Source organism: Triturus cristatus, chromosome 3_2 (assembly GCF_964204655.1).
Source record: "Triturus cristatus chromosome 3_2, aTriCri1.1, whole genome shotgun sequence".
NCBI lineage: Eukaryota > Metazoa > Chordata > Amphibia > Caudata > Salamandridae > Triturus > Triturus cristatus.
The window spans coordinates 205,864,777-205,888,642 of NC_140584.1; the positions used below are offsets into that span (position 1 = coordinate 205,864,777).

General features: G+C 46.6%; 1 protein-coding gene across 2 annotated transcripts in view; it reads left to right on the plus strand.

Moving 5' to 3' along the window:
• UBXN4 (UBX domain protein 4) overlaps positions 1-23,866 on the plus strand; it is a 225,517-nt gene that overhangs the window by 150,250 nt on the left and 51,401 nt on the right. For both annotated transcript variants that reach the window (XM_085647528.1, XM_085647529.1), the window contains one exon: positions 10,898-11,029. In XM_085647528.1, coding sequence (XP_085503654.1) covers positions 10,898-11,029 — 132 coding nt within the window. The remainder of the gene's footprint in view (positions 1-10,897; positions 11,030-23,866) is intronic.

Below are 23,866 nucleotides of genomic sequence, written 5' to 3' on the forward strand. Positions count from 1 at the left end.
CTGTTCCGTGCCCGATTGGCAACAACTGATGCTTGCTGGAGATGTCCCAAACCAGGAGTTATTACTATTCACATACTGTGGTCATGCAAAGTCATCCAGGAAGGATTTCTGGTACAAGATGTGGGAGTCATTGATCCAGACTAGCTATCCGTACCTCCACCCCATTGTTGAGCTGGCTTTTACTTTCCATTTCCAATCCAGCCTTACCATCATGAAAGCTGCTTGCCTGAGCCTTGGTCAAGGGAAAACTATGTATACTCTGCCCACGGAAATCGCTCACGCCTCTGACCATTGAAGATTGGTGTGAGGCCATGGCAGGGATGGCCTTTCACACACGCTTGAAATGCAAACTTAATGACTAGCTACACGTTTTCAAAACCATTTGGACCTGTACCTGACATGACCAAGGCCATAGGCTTTCTTCTGTATAGCCATTTTATCCTTTCTCAACAAAAAATTGATGAAATGTATGGAGCTGGGGCTGTCATGTGGAGAGCATTTGTGTTCAATTTACTCGCCAACTGACTCTGTGGGCAGACATTTCCTATATTATTAACTGCCATTGGGACTGGGATGGTGAAACTATTTCATAGCCTGACTACTTTACCAAGGCTCGAACATGATATTAATGTTTTAGTTTCTATTGTGCTGCAGACAAGTTTGGTACTGTTTGTATTTTAGCAAGTTTTTCTGTCACAATCAGTACGACAGGCTTTCTGATATTATTTCAATATAATACACTATTTTCTGTTGCTCTCCAATCGTTAGTCAGCGCCACCCCTGTACATAAGCACGGTTGCTGCCTGTCAATCGTGTAGAGATGCGAGTCTGGCTTCGCTCCACGGGCAGAGGTGGTGTGACTAACGATTGGAGAACCCCCCCCCGGGAGCTGGGTTGCCGGTATGAACACCGATGACAATCACCTGGCCCAGAAAGAAATACTAGTGAGGTGAAGACTGACCTCGAGCCCTGATAAAATTGCCGCAAGGTATTTGGCAATGAAACATGTTGGCCTTCCCTAATTGAAGTGGTCTCCAACATTGTTTTCTTTTTTAACCTGAGTGGACTCATGGCATCCAATAAAGTTGGCATCTTTGCGAGTGAGTTACAACTCATTTTAGCTTGGAGAAGCGAGTTTACCTTTTTTCTCACTACGGGGTCTTAGTGGGATAGCTCACGATAAGCACTTATTGTGCATCCTTTCAAATATCACTATCTGTTCTTCCTTTTTTTTTTTTTTTTTAACACCTCCTCAAACTTACATTTGACACTGATCTCATGTTTTCACGGTCTTGAAAGTCACCAATGATGAAAAAATGTAAGCAGACTGGAGTACCTACCAGCAGCTTCATTGGTGGTGCTTACGTGAGGTACTTTCAGACCTTTCACACATTTTCTTCATATGCACTAACATATGGGGATAGAAGCGGGTTGGATTGACAAACATTTAAATTTGAATATCAAGGTCCAGCTGCTAGCGGCATTCTTTAGAAGCCAGTTTTTGAGCGGAGAGTTTATTACCCTGCCCTTGGGACCCTTGGAAAGGTTACGTGTCCGTGTACAATCCGGTCCTGTTTGATATGTTGATGTTATGAGTGGCGGGCGACCTGTTTTGTAATTCCCTCTTATGCTCCTTATTGTGGATGGTTGCAAAAATGTCTTTCATAATTGCGTAGCACAGTAAAATCATGTACTTGTCATGACCAACAGAGTATGGAGAACATCTCCATTTATAAAAAAACAAATGAGGAATGGATTAAAATATAAATAAAGTGAGTCAGATCGGAAATTAAATGTAACATAAGGGCAACAATCGACCCTTTTTTACAGGACCCACCTGCTCGCCTACAAAAACCTAGTGAAATGAGGAAAGAGGTGGGGTGACTGGACATCAGGAATGTAGGTTGCAACCTTGAGGTATGGGGGAATGTTTCCTCCTGAATGAAAGTAATTGATAAGTGCTTTAAGGAGTGCGCAATAATATTTTTGAAAAAAGGAAATATACGTTTTATACGTACAAATACACAGAAAACACATTTCGGTATTTAAAATAACTTCCTATATTCAATGCAACTTTCTGCCACCTTTTTTTTTACACACAACCATTTTGTGAAGAGCATGTGTAACAACATTTGCAATAGCCTGCGCTGAACAGTTTGTTGTGTGTGCATCATGGCAATATGTTATTCTGCAAGAAGGAGGTAGTATCAGTTTCTTATGGATAAATCTTCCCGCAGATTCCTCACTTTGTGAATACTCTCCATGCTTCAGGCTGGTCTGCAAAGCTTTACACCCAGCAATAGCTCTCCAGCTCCACCAGGTCCCGCATGGTGCTCCAACTGCAACTCTGCTTCTGGTTGTAAAATTGGGCGCAATCTGTGGACTAAAGCAAGTTCCTGTTTGTCTGCTCCCATTGAGCACGTTTGTGATGGTCCCTCTTTGAGAAAAAGATTCCTCAGCTTTCAACAGCAAATAAGTCAAATGTCTCCACAAATGGTCTCAGGGTTGAAGCCCTGTTAACAAAAAAACCCCCCAAAAAAATGTCTCTTGGAGCCCGTGATGACTGTATTTAGCATCTAGGGTTGGGACATGATGCTGCAGCCTGCAACTCATGTGCCTCAGGGCACCCTGTGGTCATCTGGGAGAGGGGGAGGCCAAGTTAAATTTTGGCAAGGAGACTTCAAAGCGGGCTCTCACCCTTCCTGGGAATATACTGGAAAAGCATATCAACAAGCACCTCTCCGAATTCGTTGAATCCTCGAACTGTCTGGATTCCTCTCAATCCGGATTTCGACCCAGACATAGTACAGAGTCTGCGTTGGTGGCAGTCACTGACAACATCAGATTGCTGCTGGATAATCGTCAAGCGGTACTTTTGGTGCTGCTTGATCTGTCCGCAGCATTCAACACCATCTCCCATGAGACTCTACTTAGGAGACTGGCGGACATAGGCCTTAAAGAGAACGCCTTGAAGTGGATGGCTAACTATCTGTCTGACAGAACTCAGACCATTAACCTGGGCCCCTTTCGCTTGCAGACCACCAGGGTGACCAAGGGAGTACCACAGGGCTCATGTTTGAGCCCTACTTTATTCAACATTTATGTTACTCCCCTCGCAAGGAAGTTAGGCTTTATTCCTATATCCTACGCTGATGACACCCAACTCCTACTCTCCATCGACGAAGCCAATTCCAGCTTTCAGACAACCTTTTCGGAGGGTAAGAAAATCATTGCGGACTGGATGAAAGATAACTTTCTTCAGCTCAATGCAGAGATAATGCTGTTTGGAGAAGCGACGGTAAAGTGGTCCCCTAGCTGGTGGCCAGAGGAACTGGGTTCCGCCCCAAGTCCGAAACGGGTAGTAAAAAACCTTGGTTTCCGAATAGAACACAAACTCACATTGGGGGAGCATACCACCTCTACTGCAAGCCTTAGTCTTCTCTGAAGAGTCTTCCCTTTCTTACCTCTTTCCACACAGGAAAACCTTGATTCATGCCTTAGTACTAAGTCGTCTGGATTACTGCAACGCTTTGCTGATTTCAGCGAATTAAATCTCCATAAACAAATTGCAGGTAGTCCAGAACACTGTGGCCTGCCTGGTGTGTGTGTCCCCCCCCCCCCCCCCCCCCCCCCCCACCCCCAACCAGAACCACATCTTTCCCCCTTCTACAAAAATTGCACTGGTTACCAGTACGGAAGAGAATCAAATTTAAGATCTGTTCTATTGTTTATAAATCTATGAACAACTTATGCCCCAGTTACCTAAACAACAAATTCATCAGTTATCTGCCTTCTAGGCCCCTCTGTTCTGGAACTAAAGCACTTCAAGTTCCGCGCGTCAAAAAAAACCGTTTGGGCGGCAAAGCCTTTTTCCACCTGACCCACGCTACTGGAATCAACTTCCCATCCTCTTACGGCAATGCACTGACTACCTGGCGTTCAGAAAGTTGCTGAAAACTACACTGTTCTGATTTGTCCCTTCTTAGCTGATTATGGCAGTCTTAGCGTGGAGACACCCTGATGGGGTGATTTGGGCGCTTTATCAATAAATAAATAAAAATAAGAGATATTACCACAGAAAGCACCCTTCCTGTACCTTGGCGGATACCCACCAGTGACTAAGTAGATGAGACTGGAGGTTACCAGTCCCCATGCAGTTGGAGGTGTTCTAGCTGGCAATGTTGGATCTTTTCAGCACAGCTCAGCATGGGGTAGTAGGAAGTTTGTTCTTATGAGCTTGGTTACTCTGGCTGCTCTGACTAGGATGCCTTTTGACATCATGCCTCCACAAGCTTTGGTGCTGTCACCTATTGTAATGTTCAAATCCGCTATAGAGCCATCCCGAATTTGCTCTCGTCCTCCAGTGTCTATTTCTAACCAGAAGGCAACATTGCTGATGAAGCAGACGCCAGCACTGCTAAAGAGTCTTTTGTGGGAAGCATAACTTTTGTGGCAAAGAAGGAGGTTGGAGATAATTTCAACAATGAGCCCAATTGTAAACATCTTCTCAGGGCTCAAATTTATGCCAATTTGAAGGATATCTTTGGTTCAGCTCCAGATACCTTGGCGGTAGAGGCTAAGGACTATGGCCGGATGGCGCATGATGGCTCCAAGTCTACTTATCTCATCCCACATTGCAACATGGATGTTGGCCTCTACTTGGAACTACAGTATGCCAGTGGACTAAATACTCCACTTGAAAGTGACATGACATGCCCATCTTCTAAGGCCTTGCTTCATCAGAGTACTCCTTTTTTATGACAGTTGTTTGACAGGTGACAGTAGACTTAAAATTTCCTTTACCTTCTGTGAAAGTAATATCTAACACCCTGACAAAAAACCTATGGCTTTTCCACGGCAACAACAGGTCTTTTGCTTCAGTTTAAAGGCCCTCCTTGACCCTATCATGCTACATTGGAGAAATCCTTTTCTCTCCTGGCAGTCACAGCCAAATTGCCAGACACCATAGATCCACTCAGGATGAACTACACATTTTGTCTTCCCACCCATCAGTGGAGAGTCTAGGTGTTCTAACAGTGTTATCAGAGCAGAGTCACAATGAATTTCTTCCAGCTCCCCTCAGATATGCTATCCAAGGACCTTGATACCTGGGTCACAAAATGTTTTGCTTCCTGCTGTTTGGCCCATCCCTACAGCTAATGTCGCTTCCTTTTTTAGGCTGATACATTTTTGCCTCATGGGAACCACTGATATTGTGTTTTCGGTCTGCCTGACCAAATCAAAAAGCCAAAAGAACTGTTGATGGACAGAATGCAGAACAATGTCATACATTCACCCCAGTACAGAGATCTGGGCCTAAATCCATCGTTTTTTTGCTCACCATGCCATTCCAGTTTGGACCCAGCCATATGCAAATCAGTCTTGACCCTGTGCCAAATGGGAACAGTCCAGCCCGAACTGCCAGGTCAGGTCCTCCCAGGACTGCAAACAAGCATCCTAGGACCGGTTTCGGGGTTTCACCCCTCTTCAGCCAGGATAGCTTGATTCCAATGGCATGGAGAGCACGGGACTCACGTCTGAGCATACCCATCCCACTCGGGGTGACAAATGCAAAAAGAACTGTTGATGGACAGAATGCAGAACAATGTCATACATTCACCCCAGTACAGAGATCTGGGCCTAAATCCATCGTTTTTTGCTCACCGTGCCATTCCAGTTTGGACCCAGCTATATGCAAATCAGTCTTGACCCTCTGCCCAATGGGAACAATCCAGCCCGAACTGCCAGGCCAGGTCCTCCCTGGACTGCAAACAAGCATCCTAGGACCGATTTCGGGCGGCGCCGTCGCATCCAATCTTCTTCCCTTCACCACGGCAGCCAGCGGCCAGGTCGGTGAAGACGCACTCCGCCGCAGCCCACCGGCGGCGCAACAGGGGCCCCAGCCGCGCCCTGTCCCACATCGGCGAGTGCATGTAGGGGCGGCGGGGGGTAGACAGCTGCAGTTCTCGTTTTGGCAGGGGGCCCAGCTACCACAATCGCACCGCGTGAGCAGCGGCAGCACAGACGGCCCAAGCTGCGTCCTCCGCCGCCGCTCTTCTCCGGGCAGCAGCCGGGCCAAGGGAGAGTAGACTCCAGATCCGTGCGGGCAGTTTCATAGGGGCTCTGATCGTACCCCGCCTCACATCGACTGGCATTGACACTGCATCGGAGCGAACACCCGCAGCTCTCCTCCGTCGGGTGGGATTCATCCACCTCGGCCGCGCCGTGATGGCAACGGCTATGTAGGTGATCCGGGCGGTGTCGTCATTCACGGTCCACCTCCCGTGTCGCAGCAGTCAGCGGGTAGTTTAGGGCCTCACAGTCGGAATCGGGTGGACGACACAGCATTGTCCCCGACCGCATCCCGTCGCATATCGGCGAACTTTCATTCAGGCGGATTCGCAGCCAAAGTCCGCTCCCATCGGCTCAGTATAGCTGCGCCATCTTCTGCGGCCTTGTGGGTGGAGCCAAGCCCCAGGCTCGCGTAGCTGGAACTGTCCCAGGTAGGTTCATACATCCATCACCTCCCTCAGTCGGAAGCCGCTCAGCGGGGTCCGGGCAAGCCAAAACCAGCAGCGGTGCTCTAGAGTAGAGTCCTGTTGAAGCTGCACTCAGCAATAGCCCTCATACGCGACTGCATTTGGAGAACCGGGCCTCTTCCTAGAGGAGAATGTGCAACGATTTTGTTATAAGACTTAGAGATAGATGTCTAGAGATGGACTATCCACATATGGCTCACTTTCGTAGTGCACGAGCGTCAACGTGTAATAAAGCTTGAACCTACAGAATAGAATAAAGTAGGATATTGTGGGCGTTAATGGATGAGTATTCCCAGTCGCGACAAGTAAGACTCTGTAGACATCTAAACTAATAGGAAACCTCCGATACGGTGTCTGTAAATATCAGCTCGCAATGGCATGGTGGCATCTTCCATGTTTGGAAAAATCATGTGATTTCCTTCCTTTACGGATTGCGATTTGTAGCTATTGTTTGTTTATTCATTAGCATCTGCAATATAAGTATGGGTAGTAAGGAATTTGTTATATATAATTCATGTATTGTCTTATTCAAATATAAAAATTCTATTGGACTACAATTTTGGTGTTGGTTGTTTAGCTATAACAAATAAGTGGACATAAATTATGGTCTATTTGAGGGGTCAATTTATTTTACTCCTCTAGGAAATTTAATTTATTCATTCCTCCACATTACTGTTCATATTTCCAGTAGTAGCAATTCCCATCACCTCTTACACCTTAGTCCCTTCCTCCCCTTAAAAAAACACACACTCACTCCACTCTCACTCACTCCTAGTCTCTCAGCCTTGTTTGCGGAGTTTAGTTTGCCAGTTGGTTACATAAAGAGATGTAACCAACAATTCATCAAGAGACTAACAGTTTTGAGGTCACTACGTTTCCATGAACTGGACTAAAGGTAATTAAATCTGCTTACGCTTCGTAATTGATTTAGAGTTCTCTAGATAAAAACCTAAAATTCTCCTGACATGTAAAGGTTGCAGAAAGCATATACATGAAGTCGGTTTAGCGAAAAATACAGGGACAGTAATAGTTTAATTTGTATGGAATTCTGAAACTGCCCTTGGTATAAACAAAGGGAGTGTACTTATTATCACCCTATTGGAGTTAAAAACTGTATAGGTTTCTCCTGCAGATGGAACCTTTATCTCAAACTCTTTGGGCAGAAGTGATCACTAACCAAAAAGTTGCCTTCCAGTTTAGATGTTGCAGTGAAGCCTTTGGATGCATTCAAATATAGTATCCATTAACTATTAAAGCATTAAATTGATCCCCCATGGAGACTAAGGTACTCTTACTAGAGGATAAACTTTCTTTAAACCTCCAATAAAGTACTTAACTAATAGAACTTTGTTGAAAGTTCGGTAATATGATCATTCCTATAAGTAGTTACTGCCGCCTGGCATACTTCAGTTGAGGAATATTGCAGCTTGAATTTGGCCCTCTGGATTACGTATTCTTGGCATACCATGAGATTGTAGTTATTCTATTTTGGGACCACAGGAAAAGTCTTTTTCATTTAAAGACACAAGGATCTATTTAGGTAAATTCAAGTGACCATATTGTCTGTGACATTGTGATCAAAAGGGCTCTGCCCAGATAACCTGGTTCCCATTTCCTAGATAAAAATCTTGGGCATTTGATGTTTTGTGTTGTTGCACACAGATCTATACTTGGGAAGGTCCATTCCAAGAAGATGTTATTAAGTACTTCATCATTTAATACCAGGGCAATTAGAATTATGTGATTGTACGGCTGTAGGGTTTTTGCTGCATCATCCATCGTCTGCTGCATAATCTGTAAATGTTAACAAAAGAAATTTGTTTCTAGCTCAAATGGTTCAAATGTTTCTAAAAACAGAGGGACATACGTTACTGCACAGTGGAAGGCCCTGTGCAAAGGTTGACAGGTCACCTTTCTGTTATTCATTGCATGAGTGTAAACTGGTACTAATGAGGTGCAGCCCTTTTAACACTGCATGTGACTCCAAATGTCTCCCACAGAGGTAGATCCACTGAAAAGATTGTCTCTCACTTTCTGCTGTAGGCTCTCCAGCTCCTATGCAGCTGGTTTCTTTTGTTATTTCACAATGAGAAACTCTTCAGATCCCTTTTAGGCCACTGAACCATTTGCCTCTACCAACACCAAAGGTTAAGTTTACTAGACATCTAAGTCTCCTAATCTAGAAATGCTGCCATCACCAAGAGACCATAAACCAGAAGAGGCTCCTTAACCATCTCCATATTCACTTCACACTCCAGGGGAAGATCATTTACTTCAGAAAAGCAGTCCTAAAAGTATTCCTCCACAGTTACAGATGACAGTACGCACTAAGATGAAATGGAGGGGCTCCTCCAACATCTCCCGGACCAATATAAAAAGCAGGCATATGATATTGCCTCAGAAGGCAAACTAATTGCAAATACCTCTATTTACTGCACTCTCTATAGAGTTGATACAGCTGCAAGAGGTATCAACTCAAGTGGTCTACTTACATGCCATACCTGGCTTAAGGTTTCAGGTTTTAACCCTGAAGTGCTGTAAAATATACTTGCAATTCCTTTTGATGGAGAAAGCATCCTTGGCGTCAAGTAGATACTCTACTTGAAAAGATAAAAAAGGATAACGAAACGGCTATAGTTATGGAGACATTGCAGACCAGTGCAATGAGGTACTTTCCTTCACCCCCCCCCCTATAGTGGAGCTGCTAAATCCACATATACAGACACCTCCACATCCTATCTGCGTCCCCAATCGCAAGCCACATCGCCTAGTGGATTCTATTGAGAATCCTACAGAGATAATAACTCTAAGGGTAGAGGTTAGGGCAGATTGCCTAAACCATCTGCCACAAACACAAAACCTTCTTTTACCTACCATTCCCCCTTATCACTCTACACCTGTCGGGAAAAACTTCAATAGGTCTTTCCTGCATGGCTGAATATCACCTCTGACCAGTGGGTGTTCGATATTATCTAACATGGTTATTGCCTGCGGCTCACTTCCACACCAGCAAACATTACTTCTTGCAGCCACAGGCTGTCAATTGACCATCAACAGCTACTCACACAGGAAATCCAAGTTCTTCTACAAAACGGAGCTATAGAACTTGTGCCATTACACCAACCGGGCGCGGGGGTCTATTCACTTTACTTCCTTATTTCCAAAAAGAACGGTTCTCTAAGGCCAATCTTAGACCGCAGATCTCTAAACGGGTACATTCTAGCAGAGCACTTCCACATGGACAGTCTTCAAGATGTCAGTCCGCTGCTACTAAAAGGTGCCTTCATGGCCGCATTGGATCTAAAGGACGTCTGCTTTCATTTCAGTTCATCCAGCACATCACCAATATCTCACCTTCATGTTCAATAAACAACACTTTCAAGTCAAAGTACTTTCATTCGGGGTCAGTACAGCCCCCAGAGTGTTTACCTACTGCCTAGCTGTAGTAGCAGCTCATTTATGCAGGCAAAAGATAAATATTTTCTCCTATTTGGATGACTGTCTCATCAAGAGCAGAAATATTTAGAGCAGTTTTCAACACACTCTGGCTACCATAAACTTACTTCACCAAATAGATTTCACAGTCAATGCAGTCAAGTCCCACCTTCAACCGCTTCAAATACAACCTTTCCTAGGAGCCACCCTCACTCACAAACGTGGATGGCGTACTCAAATGCTGCAAGGATTCAATCCTTCCAAACACTTATTCCACAGTTTCAGCCTCTTCAGCCGATAACAGTGAGAACAGCCATCCTCTTCCTAGGCACCACGGTGTCATGCATAGCCTTAGTCCCTCATGCCAGACTTAATATCTGCCTATTGCAACAGCTTAGGGCATCAGTGGACTCACTTGGACGGTCAACTGGTAGATGTAGTGTTGGTCAGCTATCAAGTTTGCCACTCTCTGCAGTGGTGGAATACCAACAATGTTCTAAAACGTTGTCCTTTAATAGGCCCAGTTCCGCAGAGGACCATAACAATGGACGCATCACTCACAGATTGGGAGCGCACTCTTAAGGATTGACTGTGCAGGGTCATTGGACACCCAGACAATCTCATCTCCATATCCGCCACCTATAGCTGCTAGCTGTTCATCTAGCGCTGAAAGCATTCCTTCCTCACCTCTACATTCAAATGTGATTTATTGTCCGAATGCATATCAAGTGGGTAATTCCAACAAATATCGATTGCCTATGTATCTTAAATGGTACGCCAAGGCAGCCTTGCATCTCCTGTAATGAAATGTGCGAAGAAAATTTAAACTCTCCACATAAAAGCGTTATAATACTTCATAGTTCTGTTCAAATCAGTTATGTTATTTGTATAAACATATGACATGTTGTTTTGTATTTCTGCAGAGAGTTGGCAATACCTATGGCAACTTTTCGTTGGCTACAATGTTTCCCAGGAGGGAGTTTACCAGAGAGGACTACGGGAGCACATTATTGGCTTTGGATCTTGCACCGAGTGCTTCAGTCGTACTTCTGCCAGTATGTACATGTTCTGTCATATTACAGACTTTGCCAAAGACAACTTAACATTAATAACCTTATGTTCGAGGCATATGAGCTGCAGATCACACACTGAGGATAAGATCGCCATCTGGTGTTGGGCTCGGATGATTGCAGGTTGTTGTTGTCTTCGGAAGAAGCCTTTGGTCACGAGGTTGGTGACTCCTCCCCTGGACAACAGTGCGCATGGGCATCCACTCCATCGTCAGATTGTTTTTTTCCGCCATTGGGTTCGGATGAACTTTTTTCCGCTCCAGCAGAAAACTTCTAGCAATCATTTTAAATACTTAATCTTCATTCCATCGACGTCGAACTCAACTCGGACCGGTTCCGCAAGCGGCTGATGGACAGGACACCCTTCAAAAAATGCCCCCAGTGTGGAGCGAAGTTCCCCCACAGTGACCACCACGAGGTTTGTAACCTCTGCCTGTCGCCGGAACACAACGAGTCCACCTGTCCAGCTTGTTCCGCTTTCCGTTCGAAGAAGACCCTCCGGGACCGAAGAGCTCGACGCCATATTATGGCCAAACCAGCTCCAGAACCGGAGGACATCTTTGCTCAAGATGTTCCCGAAGACGACACCGAAGATCTCGAGATCGTGTCCGAGGCCGACGATTCCGATGACCTCATCACTCCAGGGCAGCGTGTGAGTACCACCCCCCCTGCCCCTGCCCCATCCAAAAAAGCATTGGTCAAGACTCCGCCAGCTGGGCCCAGTCGCGACCGGAAATCCTCTTCAGAAGCCCCGCCCTCGGGCCCGGCTCCGAAGACATCTAAGCCTGTGGGTGGCTCGGGCTCGAGCAAACCTCACCTGATTGTGCCTTTAACACCCTCAGCACCCAAAAACCCACTGTTGGCACCGAAACAGGCTCCAAGACCGAAATCTCCTTCGGCACAGAAACGTTCCTCGGCACCGAAGTCTCCACTGGCACCGAAACGTTCTTCAACATCGATGCCTGAAAGTCCATCGGCACCGAAAACTCAGTCGGCACCGAAAACTCAGTCGGCACCGAAAACTCAGTCGGCACCGAAAACTCAGTCGGCACCGAAAACTCAGTCGGCACCGAAAACTCAATCGGCACCGAAAACTCAGTCGGTTCCGAAAAATCCATCGGACCCGAAAAAATCATCGGCGCCGAAAACTGCGTCCCCGCCGAAAAAAGCTCATAAAGACCCGAAGCGGACACCGCAGCCACCACCTTCGGAGCCAGATGAACTTTTTCGACCAGATCCTACTCAAAAGCGGATCTACATCAATCCTAACACGGGACATGTGACTGCCATCCCATATAAAAAGCGGAAGCTGGACACTACACCTCCCCCAGCTCCCATACGGAAAAAGGACTGTGCTACTTCACCACTTCGTCCTTCCTCTCCTGTTTTACCTCCTAACCCGTCCCCCCCTCCTCCTCCTGATTCTCCTTTACCTTTACCTTTACCATCTCCCTATCATTCACCTCCTCCACAGGATGATAATGATGATTTAGGGGGAGGGGCGGACCCTGATTTATTTAATGATCCTGTTGATCCAAACGACCCTTTTACGTTCCCAGACCCAGCACCCATGGATGACTGGTCTTATCCTATACCTGACATGCCTGACCCCACTACCTACCCCTCCAAGCCCTCCCCTCCTGATGACCACCTAGGGTTCGGCCAACTTATAAATAGGGCAGCAACATTCCACGGCGTCACAATGCACACAGACGCCCTTGAAGAGGACTTTCTCCTTGATACCTTTGAGCAGTCACAAAAGACTGTTCACATACTGCCCATGATCAAAGGGGTTATAAAGCATGCTACTGAAGTCTTTAAGGACCCTGTTCGAGCTAGGGTTCTCAACCCACGCATCGAAAAAAAGTACCGACCAGCCCCGCAAGACCCTGCATACATTAAGGCCCAGCTCCCTTTAGACTCCTTAGTCGTATCAAATGCCAGGAAGCGCGCTAACTCACAGACAACTGGAGAAACGCCTCCCCCCAGACAAAGAGTCTAAGCTTTTAGAAGCCTCAGGCAAACGGGTCGCCGCGCAGGCGGCTAACCATTGGCGTATTGCGAATACCCAGGCCCTGTTAGCCAGGTATGATAGAGCGCATTATGACCAACTTGAGGACCTTATGCAACATCTGCCTGAACCCTTTAAGTCCCAGGCCTCTGACCTCATCCAAGAAGGCAAATTAATATCTAATGCCTCCATTAAATGCGCCTTAGATGCAGCAGACACTGCTTCTAGAGCGGTCAATACTAGCGTCTTACTCAGACGACATGCCTGGCTCCGTATTTCCGGTTTTAAACCGGAGGTTCAAACCGCAATTCTAGCTCAACCTTTCAACCAAGAGCAGCTATTTGGCCCTGCAGTGGATACTGCATTAGAAAAAATGAAAAAGGATAATGAAACTGCCAAGTCTATGGGAGCACTGCAGTCTCATCAAAACCGGGGTTCCTTTCGTCGCTCCTTTTATAGAGGAGGCTCCAAAAACACATCAACTGAGACCACGTCCACCTTTAAAAATTCTGGACAAACATCCCCTAACAGAGGTTATTTCCGGGGAGGTTATAGGGGAAACAATAAAAAAGGTCGAGGGCGGGGCAACAACAACAACACCCGCACCTCACCAGCCACCAAACAGTGACTTGCCACCACTCCCCCCAGACCATTCCACTCCGGTCGGGGGGCGACTCCAACAATTCCTACCTGTCTGGACTTCCATCACCACAGACAGGTGGGTAAGACAAATTATCCAGTCTGGCTACTGCCTCGAACTCATACAATCCCCCCCAAACATACCGCCCAAACAACGTCCAATGTCCTCGCATCATCTCTCTCTCCTCAAACAAGAAGTTCAATCCCTGTTACAAAAACATGCGATAGAACCAGTCCCCCTTCAACATCAGGGAAAAGGGGTATATTCTCTATACTTCCTCATTCCCAAAAAGGACAAAACACTAAGGCCCATACTGGATCTCAGACTACTAAACCAGTATATACATTCGGATCATTTTCATATGACCACTCTCCAACAAGTCCTCCCACTTTTACAACAGGGAGACTTCCTCGCCACATTGGACCTCAAGGACGCATACTTTCACATCCCTATGCATCCCGCTCACAGAAAATATCTACGCTTTGTGGTAGATGGGCAACACTATCAATTTACAGTTCTCCCATTCGGAGTAACAACGGCACCCAGAGTGTTCACCAAGTGCCTAGCAGTCGTGGCAGCGCATCTCAGAAGACAACAGATCCATGTCTTCCCCTATCTGGACGATTGGCTCATAAAAGCCAATACATACCAAAAATGCGTTCTCCACACTCATCGCACGATTCAAACTCTCCACGATTTGGGATTCACTATCAACTACCCCAAATCCCACCTACAACCTTCCCACTTACATCAGTATCTAGGAGCAACCATAGATACATCCAAAGCCATTGCCTATCCCAGCACTGCCAGGATAGCCAGTATACAAAATCTCATCTCTCAATTTCAAACTCATCCATCTCTTCCAGCAAGAGTGTTCATGCAGCTCCTAGGCATGATGGCGTCATGCATCTCCATAGTCCCACACGCACGACTTCAAATGCGTCCCTTACAGGAATGCTTAGCACAACAGTGGAACCAAGCTCACGGACAACTTACCGATCTGGTGTTGGTGGACAGTCGCTCACTTCGCTCACTGAAATGGTGGAACACCATCAACCTGTCCAAAGGGAGACCGTTCTTAGAGCCTCTTCCACAAGTTGTGCTAACTACAGACGCATCTCTCACGGGGTGGGGAGCCCACCTCCTTCACCATACCACTCAGGGCAGATGGACCAGTCAACAAAAACTGCTCCACATCAACCACCTGGAACTCTTAGCAGTGTTCCTAGCACTAAAATCCTTTCAAATTCACCTAAAGAACAAAACTGTCCTCATACGCACAGACAACATGACGACAATGTATTATATACAGAAACAGGGAGGGACACACTCTCTCCAACTGTCCCAACTGGCACAGCAAATCTGGAGATGGGCAATTCCCCAAAACATCTACCTGTTAGCAGAACATCTCCCAGGGATCCACAATCAAGTGGCCGACCTCCTAAGTCGCCACACACAACAGATCCACGAATGGGAACTACACCCCAAGGTTCTACTCCCCTTCTTCCAAAAGTGGGGACAACCAGACATAGACCTGTTCGCCACTCCCGAAAACACAAAATGCCCAACCTTCGCCGCCAGGTTTCCACACCCACAGTCGAAGGGCAATGCCCTATGGATGAACTGGTCAGACAGATTTGCGTACGCCTTTCCGCCTCTCCCACTAGTTCCATTTGTGGTACGCAAACTGAAACAACAGTCACTAACACTAATACTAGTGGCTCCCACTTGGGCACGTCAACCGTGGTTCACCACACTTCTGGAACTATCTTTAGTTCCACATCAAAAGCTACGCCTCTCCCCGGATCTGTTAACCCAGAACCATGGAGAAATCAGACACCCAGATCCTCAAACACTGAACCTAGCGATCTGGCTCCTGAGGTCTTAGAGTTCGGTTACCTCAATCTCCCTCCAGACTGTATGAATATCATAAAAGAAGCCAGACGCCCTACTACTAGAGCGTGTTATGCCGCTAAATGGAAACGATTTGCCATCTACTGCGCTAATAATGACATACATCCATTGGATGCTTCCATCCAAAACATCATTTGCTATCTACTACACTTACAAAGGTGCAATCTAGCGTATTCCTCTATACGTTTACACCTAGCAGCCTTGGCAGCCTACTTGCAAAATAGGCAACACCTGTCCCTTTTTAAGGTACCAGCCATCAAAGCGTTTATGGAAGGTCTCAAAAGAATTCTTCCCCCAAGATTGCCACCTGCACCAGTGTGGAATCTCAATGTGGTTCTAACAAGACTCATGGGTCCCCCATTTGAACCTATGCACAAATGTGAATTGCAATTCCTAACATGGAAGGTAGCTTTCCTTATCGCAATCACTTCCCTGCGCAGAGTAAGTGAAATACAAGCCCTTACACTTGAGGAACCTTTCTTACAACTACACCGTAACAAAGTGGTTCTTAGGACAAACCCTAAATTTCTTCCAAAAGTGATTTCCCCTTTCCACCTTAACCAATCAGTAGAACTACCGGTCTTTTTCCCAAATCCAGACTCGGTAGCTGAAAGGGCCCTACATACCTTAGATGTCAAAAGAGCCTTGCTTTATTACATCGACAGGACAAAACCTTTTCGAAAGACAAAACAACTCTTTGTTGCTTTCGCGCCACCACACAAAGGCAACCCGATCTCCAAATCAGGAATAGCCCGGTGGATAGTTAAATGCATCCAAATATGCTACCTCAAGGCTAAACGTACACTTACAGTTCCCCCTAGGGCGCACTCCACGCGTAAAATAGGGGCTTCTATGGCCTTCTTAGGCAATATTCCCTTAGAAGACATTTGCAAGGCAGCCACATGGTCTACCACGCATACCTTCACTAAACACTATTGTGTTGACGTGCAGGCCAAACAACAGGCCTCCGTGGGCCAGGCTGTCCTAAAAACTTTATTTCAAGCTGCTGCAACGGATACAGGCGACCACCGCTAAGGGGAGCACTGCTCTATAATCTATCCTCAGTGTGTGATCTGCAGCTCATATGCCTCGAACGGAATATGCTACTTACCAGTATGCATCTGTTCTTGGCATGTAGAGCTGCAGAGTCACACACGCCCGCCCGCCTCCCCGGGACCTGTATCTGTTCCAGCATCCGTCTTACTTAGACATTACACATGGACATCCTTTCTTTCTTTTCTATACACTCCATCTTTTCCCATCATGGCGAAAAACAATCTGACGATGGAGTGGATGCCCATGCGCACTGTTGTCCAGGGGAGGAGTCACCAACCTCGTGACCAAAGGCTTCTTCCGAAGACAACAACAACCTGCAATCATCCGAGCCCAACACCAGATGGCGATCTTATCCTCAGTGTGTGACTCTGCAGCTCTACATGCCAAGAACAGATGCATACTGGTAAGTAGCATATTCCTTATATGCGTTGAAAAATATTTTTTAAATGCAGTGGTTGCCAAGGGTATAGTTGATTCTGAAAATGCTTGGGTATGTAATTCCTAAAATGTGTCGAGTGTTCTTTTTGGGAGTAAAATCTTTCGGATCTTAACAAAAGTGTTTTTACATCGAACGGTAGCTTTATTTTAGTGGTTATGTACACATTTATAGTTCTTGCCAAAATAATAAATTAACCTGTATTAAGCATTTTGAAAAAAAATAAACTAAAGAAAGCCAGAGACATGCACTTGTTAACTTTACAATTGGTTCTACATTCTCACGGAAATAGAGCATCAGTATTCCTGCACCCGATACCAGAGGTATCAGTAATTTTGACTGTGTGAATACCACAGTATTCTGACTTTTCGCTCCAGGACCACCTCAATAATGGGGAATTGCATGCTGAGCTCAATATTTAATTTCTGTAGCTATTTCCCATTTTTCAGTCTAGTCTGCTCCAATAATTATACTCTTCAGCTGATGAAATGGCTGAAGGGATTGTGAGGGATATGATATTCCTGCACTCCTTGTAATTCCAGGTTCTTCCAGATACTGTTTCTAGCCGGGAAGAACCAAGTCTTAGACTGGACAAACAATATAATTTCCAAGTTTCATCGTGTTTAGCTGTTTCCACAGGTGTTAGACTGTGTTCGAAATTGTTGTTTTCTTCCTGCTGAGTGATTCAAGAAAGCGGAGCCACTTGTACCCAACCTCTATAAATTTGTGAAAGAGACTTCTGGCCTCAGATTTCTCACCTTTTGAATATTCCTCTGGGGTCAGACTGGATTCAGAAACTTTTCAGCTGTACCTCTGCTTGCCAGATGCCGTTCCGCTCCTGAAATGATGCGAAGAGCCTATGTAGGCGCCACTCATACGTATTGACATCAGTTCCTTTCTTTCAGCGTCACCAGACGCTGATCTGGTGCTACCTATCGTCTCTTTGAGACCATTCTCTTGATTAATCTTTTTTTACAATGTGCAAGGGACATATTACCTTCTGAAACAGGAGGTTTTAAACCATGTGAGGACTGTCACAAACAAATGTCTGTGACAGTTCCTCACCAAATTTGCCTGTGGTGGCTAAGGCCTGCAGTGACTGTAGGTCGATGAACTCGAAAGCCATACAATTCTGTAGGTGAAACTCTACATCGTCAAGCTGTTGGAGACTCCGCAAGGAGGCTGGTCCAAGTCAAAAGTTTGGTCTTGTTTGAGATCTAGGAGTCGCCGAATTCACACCAGGGGTCGGTCTTCCTTTCAATCCAAATATTTGGGTAAGTAAAAAAAAAAAAAACCTGAAATCTAATTTGGGCTCTGCTCCTTACTGTCACTCTCCTGAGAAGGAGCGGGGGCAGCACCATACATGTCAAGTCGGTTAACTTCGGATACAGTCCCGCAACTTGTTCTGTCACAACCTGAGTTTTCGGTGTAGTCCGCCACGCCTAAGCAGATATGCTGCTCTGACTCTTGGGATCCTTGCTGACACCCTTTGTTGCACCTGTGAGTACCATGGAGCCAAGAGGTTCTTCACTTGGGCTACTGCCTGTTGGAGGGCTTGCGGGTCCATTCAACCAGGGTGAAGTCTGGTACCTGGAGCTTCTGAGCATGAGCAAAAAGATCTCCCATCTCAGAAAGTAGGCAGCATCCACCACCAAAATCTACAGCTTCATACATGGAGTTTAAACGGTGGCAGTTGATTGCATTGGATCTACCGCTGGAAGCGGTGGATGTCATCCTTGCCTCTAGACTCCCTTCGACGAAGTCCATTTATGCTGGACGCTGGGACAAATTTGTGGCCTGATATGGAGTTTGAAAGACAGACACTTTACAAGCCAAACTGTCAGATGTTCTTCTGTTTCTTTTGGCTGTAGCTCAGCAGGACTTTGCAGTGGGCATTATTTATTAAGGTTATTTGTTGGCCCTTTTACCCTTTCTACTTTTGTAAGACCAACTGTCCTTCTTCACATCACCTGTTGTTTTGTGGTTCAGTAAAGGTTTGACACGTGTTTCCTCTCAAACAGTCTGTCATGTGACATTGGGACCATAACATGGTTTTGACATTTCTCATGTGTACGGCCTTCAAGTCGATGCACAGTGGCTTGTTACCTCTTCTGACTCTATAGACGGTCTTCCTACTTGTGATCTTTTCTGCTCATTGCACAAGTGAACTCCAGGCACAGTCAGTGCAAATGCCATACATCACTTTTTTTCCAGACAAACTGGTGCCAAGGACTCAGTTGGCCTTCTTGCCTTAAGTCGTGAATCCCTTCCATGTTGCACAGCCCACCGCCGTACCAGCGTTCTTTGCACCTCCTTACCTCTCGAAAGAGGTGGGTTAATCAGCTGGACCCCAAAAGGACTGAAAGTTTTTATTTCGATTGTACCAACAACTGTGTGGAGGATCCGCTTTTTGTGGTGTTCTCGGGATAGAAAAAAAAGGGAAAGCTGTGCAGGATACCCTGCTGAGGTGGCTAGTCCTCTGCATTAAGATATGCTATACACTGGTCAAGCAGCAGCCACCAGAGCACCTGAGAACCCATTCATATTGGACCAAGGCTGCTATCACTGCTTTGGCACATGAGGTGGCTGTCCTTGACACGGCAGACTGAGACGTGGGTGTCAGTGCATACGTTCGTGAGGCACTAATGCCTTGACAGCCAGGTCTATTGGGAAGGACGTTTTACCCAGAAGGTCCTACAAGACGTTTTGGTCTGAGTTCACTCCGCAGACCCTCCATTTGATGAGGTATTGCTTTGGTATCTATTCTAAGGTGATTAATCTGCTGTTAGATGTATCTGTCAGAAGAACAAGTGACTTACCTTCGATAACACTCTATTGGGTGGATGCTCTGTGTAACCTCAGATTTATCACTGCTCTCACCCCCCCCCCCCCCGCCCGTTTCATGGAGTGACCTCTTCATAACTCTGTACTGCCAGTTGTTCTGCTCTGCGTCTAAGAACACCGTAAGATTATTAGTATTATTATAATGAAATTTATTAAGCGCACAGCTACCCCCAACGGGGGTGTCCCGGCGCTGTGGACAGCGACAGTAGAGGACAGAGAGACTAGCATAACCAGGTCTTCAGTTTACGTCTGAAATGAGACTCAGAGTCGATCATACGGATGTAGAGTGGGGGAGCATTCCAAAGTTTTGCCGTGATCACTGCAAATGCTCTGCCACCTTTTCTAGATCTGTAGTATCTGGGGGGGCACAGGAGGCGGAGGTGATTAGATCTGAGCATGCAGCAGGAATGGACTTGCTTCAGCCTTTGTCTGAGATAGCCTGGCCCCTTGCCATTCAAGGCCCTGAATGTCAGGACCAAGGCTTTAAACTGAATGCGGGAAGAAATAGGAAGCCAGTGAAGGTTTTTCAAATGGGGGGAGATCGAATGGCGGTAGGGGATGTTACAGATCAGTCTGGCCGCTGCGTTTTGTACCATTTGAAGTCGATGAAGGAGATAAGTAGGTGTACCCACATAGAGGCTATTACAATAGTCCAGGTGGGATGTGATGAGAGCATGTACAATAGTTTTCAAGGAATCGGTGGGCAGATAGGGGGAGATCTTTTGTTATCATGCGCAGTTTGTCAAAACAGGCAGAAGTGACTTAAAGAATTTGGGTTTTACCTAGCAGTTCGTTGTCAATTTGGATGCCCAAATTACGGGCCGTCTTGACCGGTACAGAGGGGGGGGGGTTTGAGTTCCGACGGCCACCAAGATGATGGAGGTAAAGGAGTTTTTTGGTTTAAAAAAAAAAGCACCTCGGTTTTGTCGGTGTTTAGCTTCAGGGTGTTGGAGTGGTCTTTAAAGGAGAAGATAAGCTGAGTATCATCAGCATACGAGACCACTCTGACACGAGAAGCCTCCACCACACTAGCCAATGGTGACAGATAGATGTTAAAAAATAGGGGTGACACCACACCTGTTGCGTTCTGTCCGTAAGAAAGGATTTGATCCAGGCCAGAGGTGTGTCCCGAATCCCTATTTTGTAGAGTCTGTCTAACAGTATGGAGTGAGACACGGTGTCGAAAGCAGCGGACAGATCGAGGAGTACCAACATGGCAGTCCACGCTTTCCCTAATAGTTTCAGAGACCTCCAAGAGAGCTGTCTCCGTGCTGTAGCCGGATCTAAAACCGGATTGTGAGTCATGGAGGAGATTTTGGGTCTCTAAATAGTCGGCCAGTTGCTCTTGTATGATTTTTTTCTAGTATTTTGGCTGGTTTGGGGAGCAGTGATATTGGACGATAGTTAGAGTAGACTGTTGGATCAGCTTCTGCCTTTTTTAAAATAGGGATCAGCATGGCCTGTTTCCAAGTTATGGGGAATTGGCCGGTGGAGAGAGAGGAATTCCAGATAGGAATAAGAGGTTGAGCAATGACGGGGGCAAGGGTTGAGAACACTTGGGCCGGGACCGGGTCGAGAGGTGAGCCTGATTTGCACTGTTGTATTTTTCCTAAGGCAGTGTCAAGTGTGATTTCTTTGAAGGCATGAAAGAATATCGCATTAGAAGGTATGGGATCGTGAGGGTAAGTACCCTCCGCTTCCCTATCCGAAGGAGTGAAGGCGGAGAATATATCAATGATTTTAATATGAAAGAAGTCGGAGAGACCATCGCAGAGATCTTGGCTGGGTTTTGTAGGGTAGGTCAGGGCAGAAGGTTTAGTAAAGCTTTTTACAATTTGATATAATGTCTTGGTTGAGTTTTATGCAGTAGTAATTTTATCAGCAAAATAATCTTCCATAGTGGACTTATTTAGCGAGTGGAATTTTTTCACCGCCGCTCTATAGATAACCTTGGCAGAGGGGTCATAGGTTCGACGCCAACGGCGTTCAAGCTTTTTGCATTTGCTTTTTTCCTAACGAAGCTTTGGGGAGAACCAAGGGGCAGAGGGTGAGGACCGAGCCGAGGAGAGGGGTTGTAGAGGGGCGATAGTGTCCACTGCTGCGGAGAGGTATCCATTAAACTTCTCAATATCGGAGTTAGGATCCGCCGATGTACGCCATTTCTGGTTGTCTAGTAAGGGCTTGATTTCGTTACATGTGACTTTAAACCATTTTCTTCCCAAGGCCTCCTTTATACTGTTGTTGGACGGCGGGGGTTGGGAGACAAATAAAAAGGGATAAGAAAGTGGTCTGACCAAGTCACGGGAAGTGGCTGCAGGGTTACGAGGGCCGGTAGGTTCGTAAATAGAAGGTCTAGGGTGTGACCTGCTTTATGCGTGGGACCATGGATTCTCTGGTCTAGGTTTATACCCTCAAGAGTTTCTAATAGGGATCTCGCAGGACATATCGTCAACATGTATGTTGAAATCGCCTAAAACAGTAAAGTGGGGGTGTTTCAGGGATAGGTCGGCTAGGGTCGCTAGAAGCTCCGAGAGATGAGATGGTTGTGTGTCAGGGGGGTTGTAGATCAAGGCTCCTGCCAGGATCAGATGTATATCGTCTGAAATGCTAAAGTACATGGCTTCAGTGGGGCCAGAAGTAGCTAGTTTCCTAGATGTAACGTTCCACTCTTTACGCAGTATTATGGCGATCCCCCCACCTACTTTGGTACCTGGCCTACTGAGTCCTGTAAAGTGATAGTCCGGTGGAATTGCTAGGGTGATATCAGGGTTGGAAGTATCTTTGAGCCAGGTCTCAGAAACATCAGGTCCCAACAGTGAGAAGTAAGGGATAACCAAATATCGCTCGCGTGTTTTGGGAGCGAACGGCAGTTGAGAAGGCAGGCTTTTAATTTCCTGGGAGGGACTAGATGGGGTTTCACTGAACTGTGAGCTCGCGAACCGTTGGATACAGAGGCAATCGAAAAAGGGCAATTCTGGCAAGAAAAGTGCTTCGTGAGTAATAGTGAAGGGTTGCATTTGATATTGTCATGACAGGGCGATGGTCTCAATGCAGACAGTTGCGAGCTTGACAAGCAAATACGCCTAGTAGAGGGGCAACCGGTATTCTTCCCGGCGCTGGTCGCGGCACAGGCGCGGACGGGCGCAGACAGGCTTGCCTTTGGCGCGCCCGCTGCGCGCGTCCGCTGCGCGTTCGGAAGTGCATCTCCTTAAATGTCTGACGCGCTGACCCCTGGCTCCACCCTCCCCGCGTGGTGATTGGCCGCCCTACCCTCCATAACAATCGGGCAAGCCCGTGGTGGACCGGGGTAGGAGCGGCGTGACGAGCACACACAGAGGTAAAATGATAATTTATAAAAGCGAGGAAGCTAAAAACATAGGTTAAAAGCTAATGGTTAAAACAGAGTATCAGCGGCACACCTGTAACTGCTAGCGCACTGAGTAACTAGCGCGTGCCCACAGCAAACAGACTGCAGCCTTGCCTTAAATGGCTGACGCGCTGACCCCTGGCTCCACCCTCCCTGCGTGGTGATTGGCCGCCCTACCCTCCACAACAATCGGGCAAGCCCGTGGTGGACCGGGGTAGGAGCGGCGTGACAAGCACACACAGAGGTAAAATGATAATTTATAAAAGCGAGGAAGCTAAAAACATAGGTTAAAAGCTAATGGTTAAAACAGAGTATCAGCGGCACACCTGTAACTGCTAGCGCACTGAGTAACTAGCGCGTGCCCACAGCAAACAGACTGCAGCCTTGCCTTAAATGGCTGATGCGCTGACCCCTGGCTCCACCCTCCCCGCGTGGTGATTGGCCGCCCTACCCTCCACAACAATCGGGCAAGCCCGTGGTGGACCGGGCTAGGAGCGGCGTGACGAGCACACAGAGGTAAAATTACAATTTATAAAAGCGAGGAAGCAGCCAAC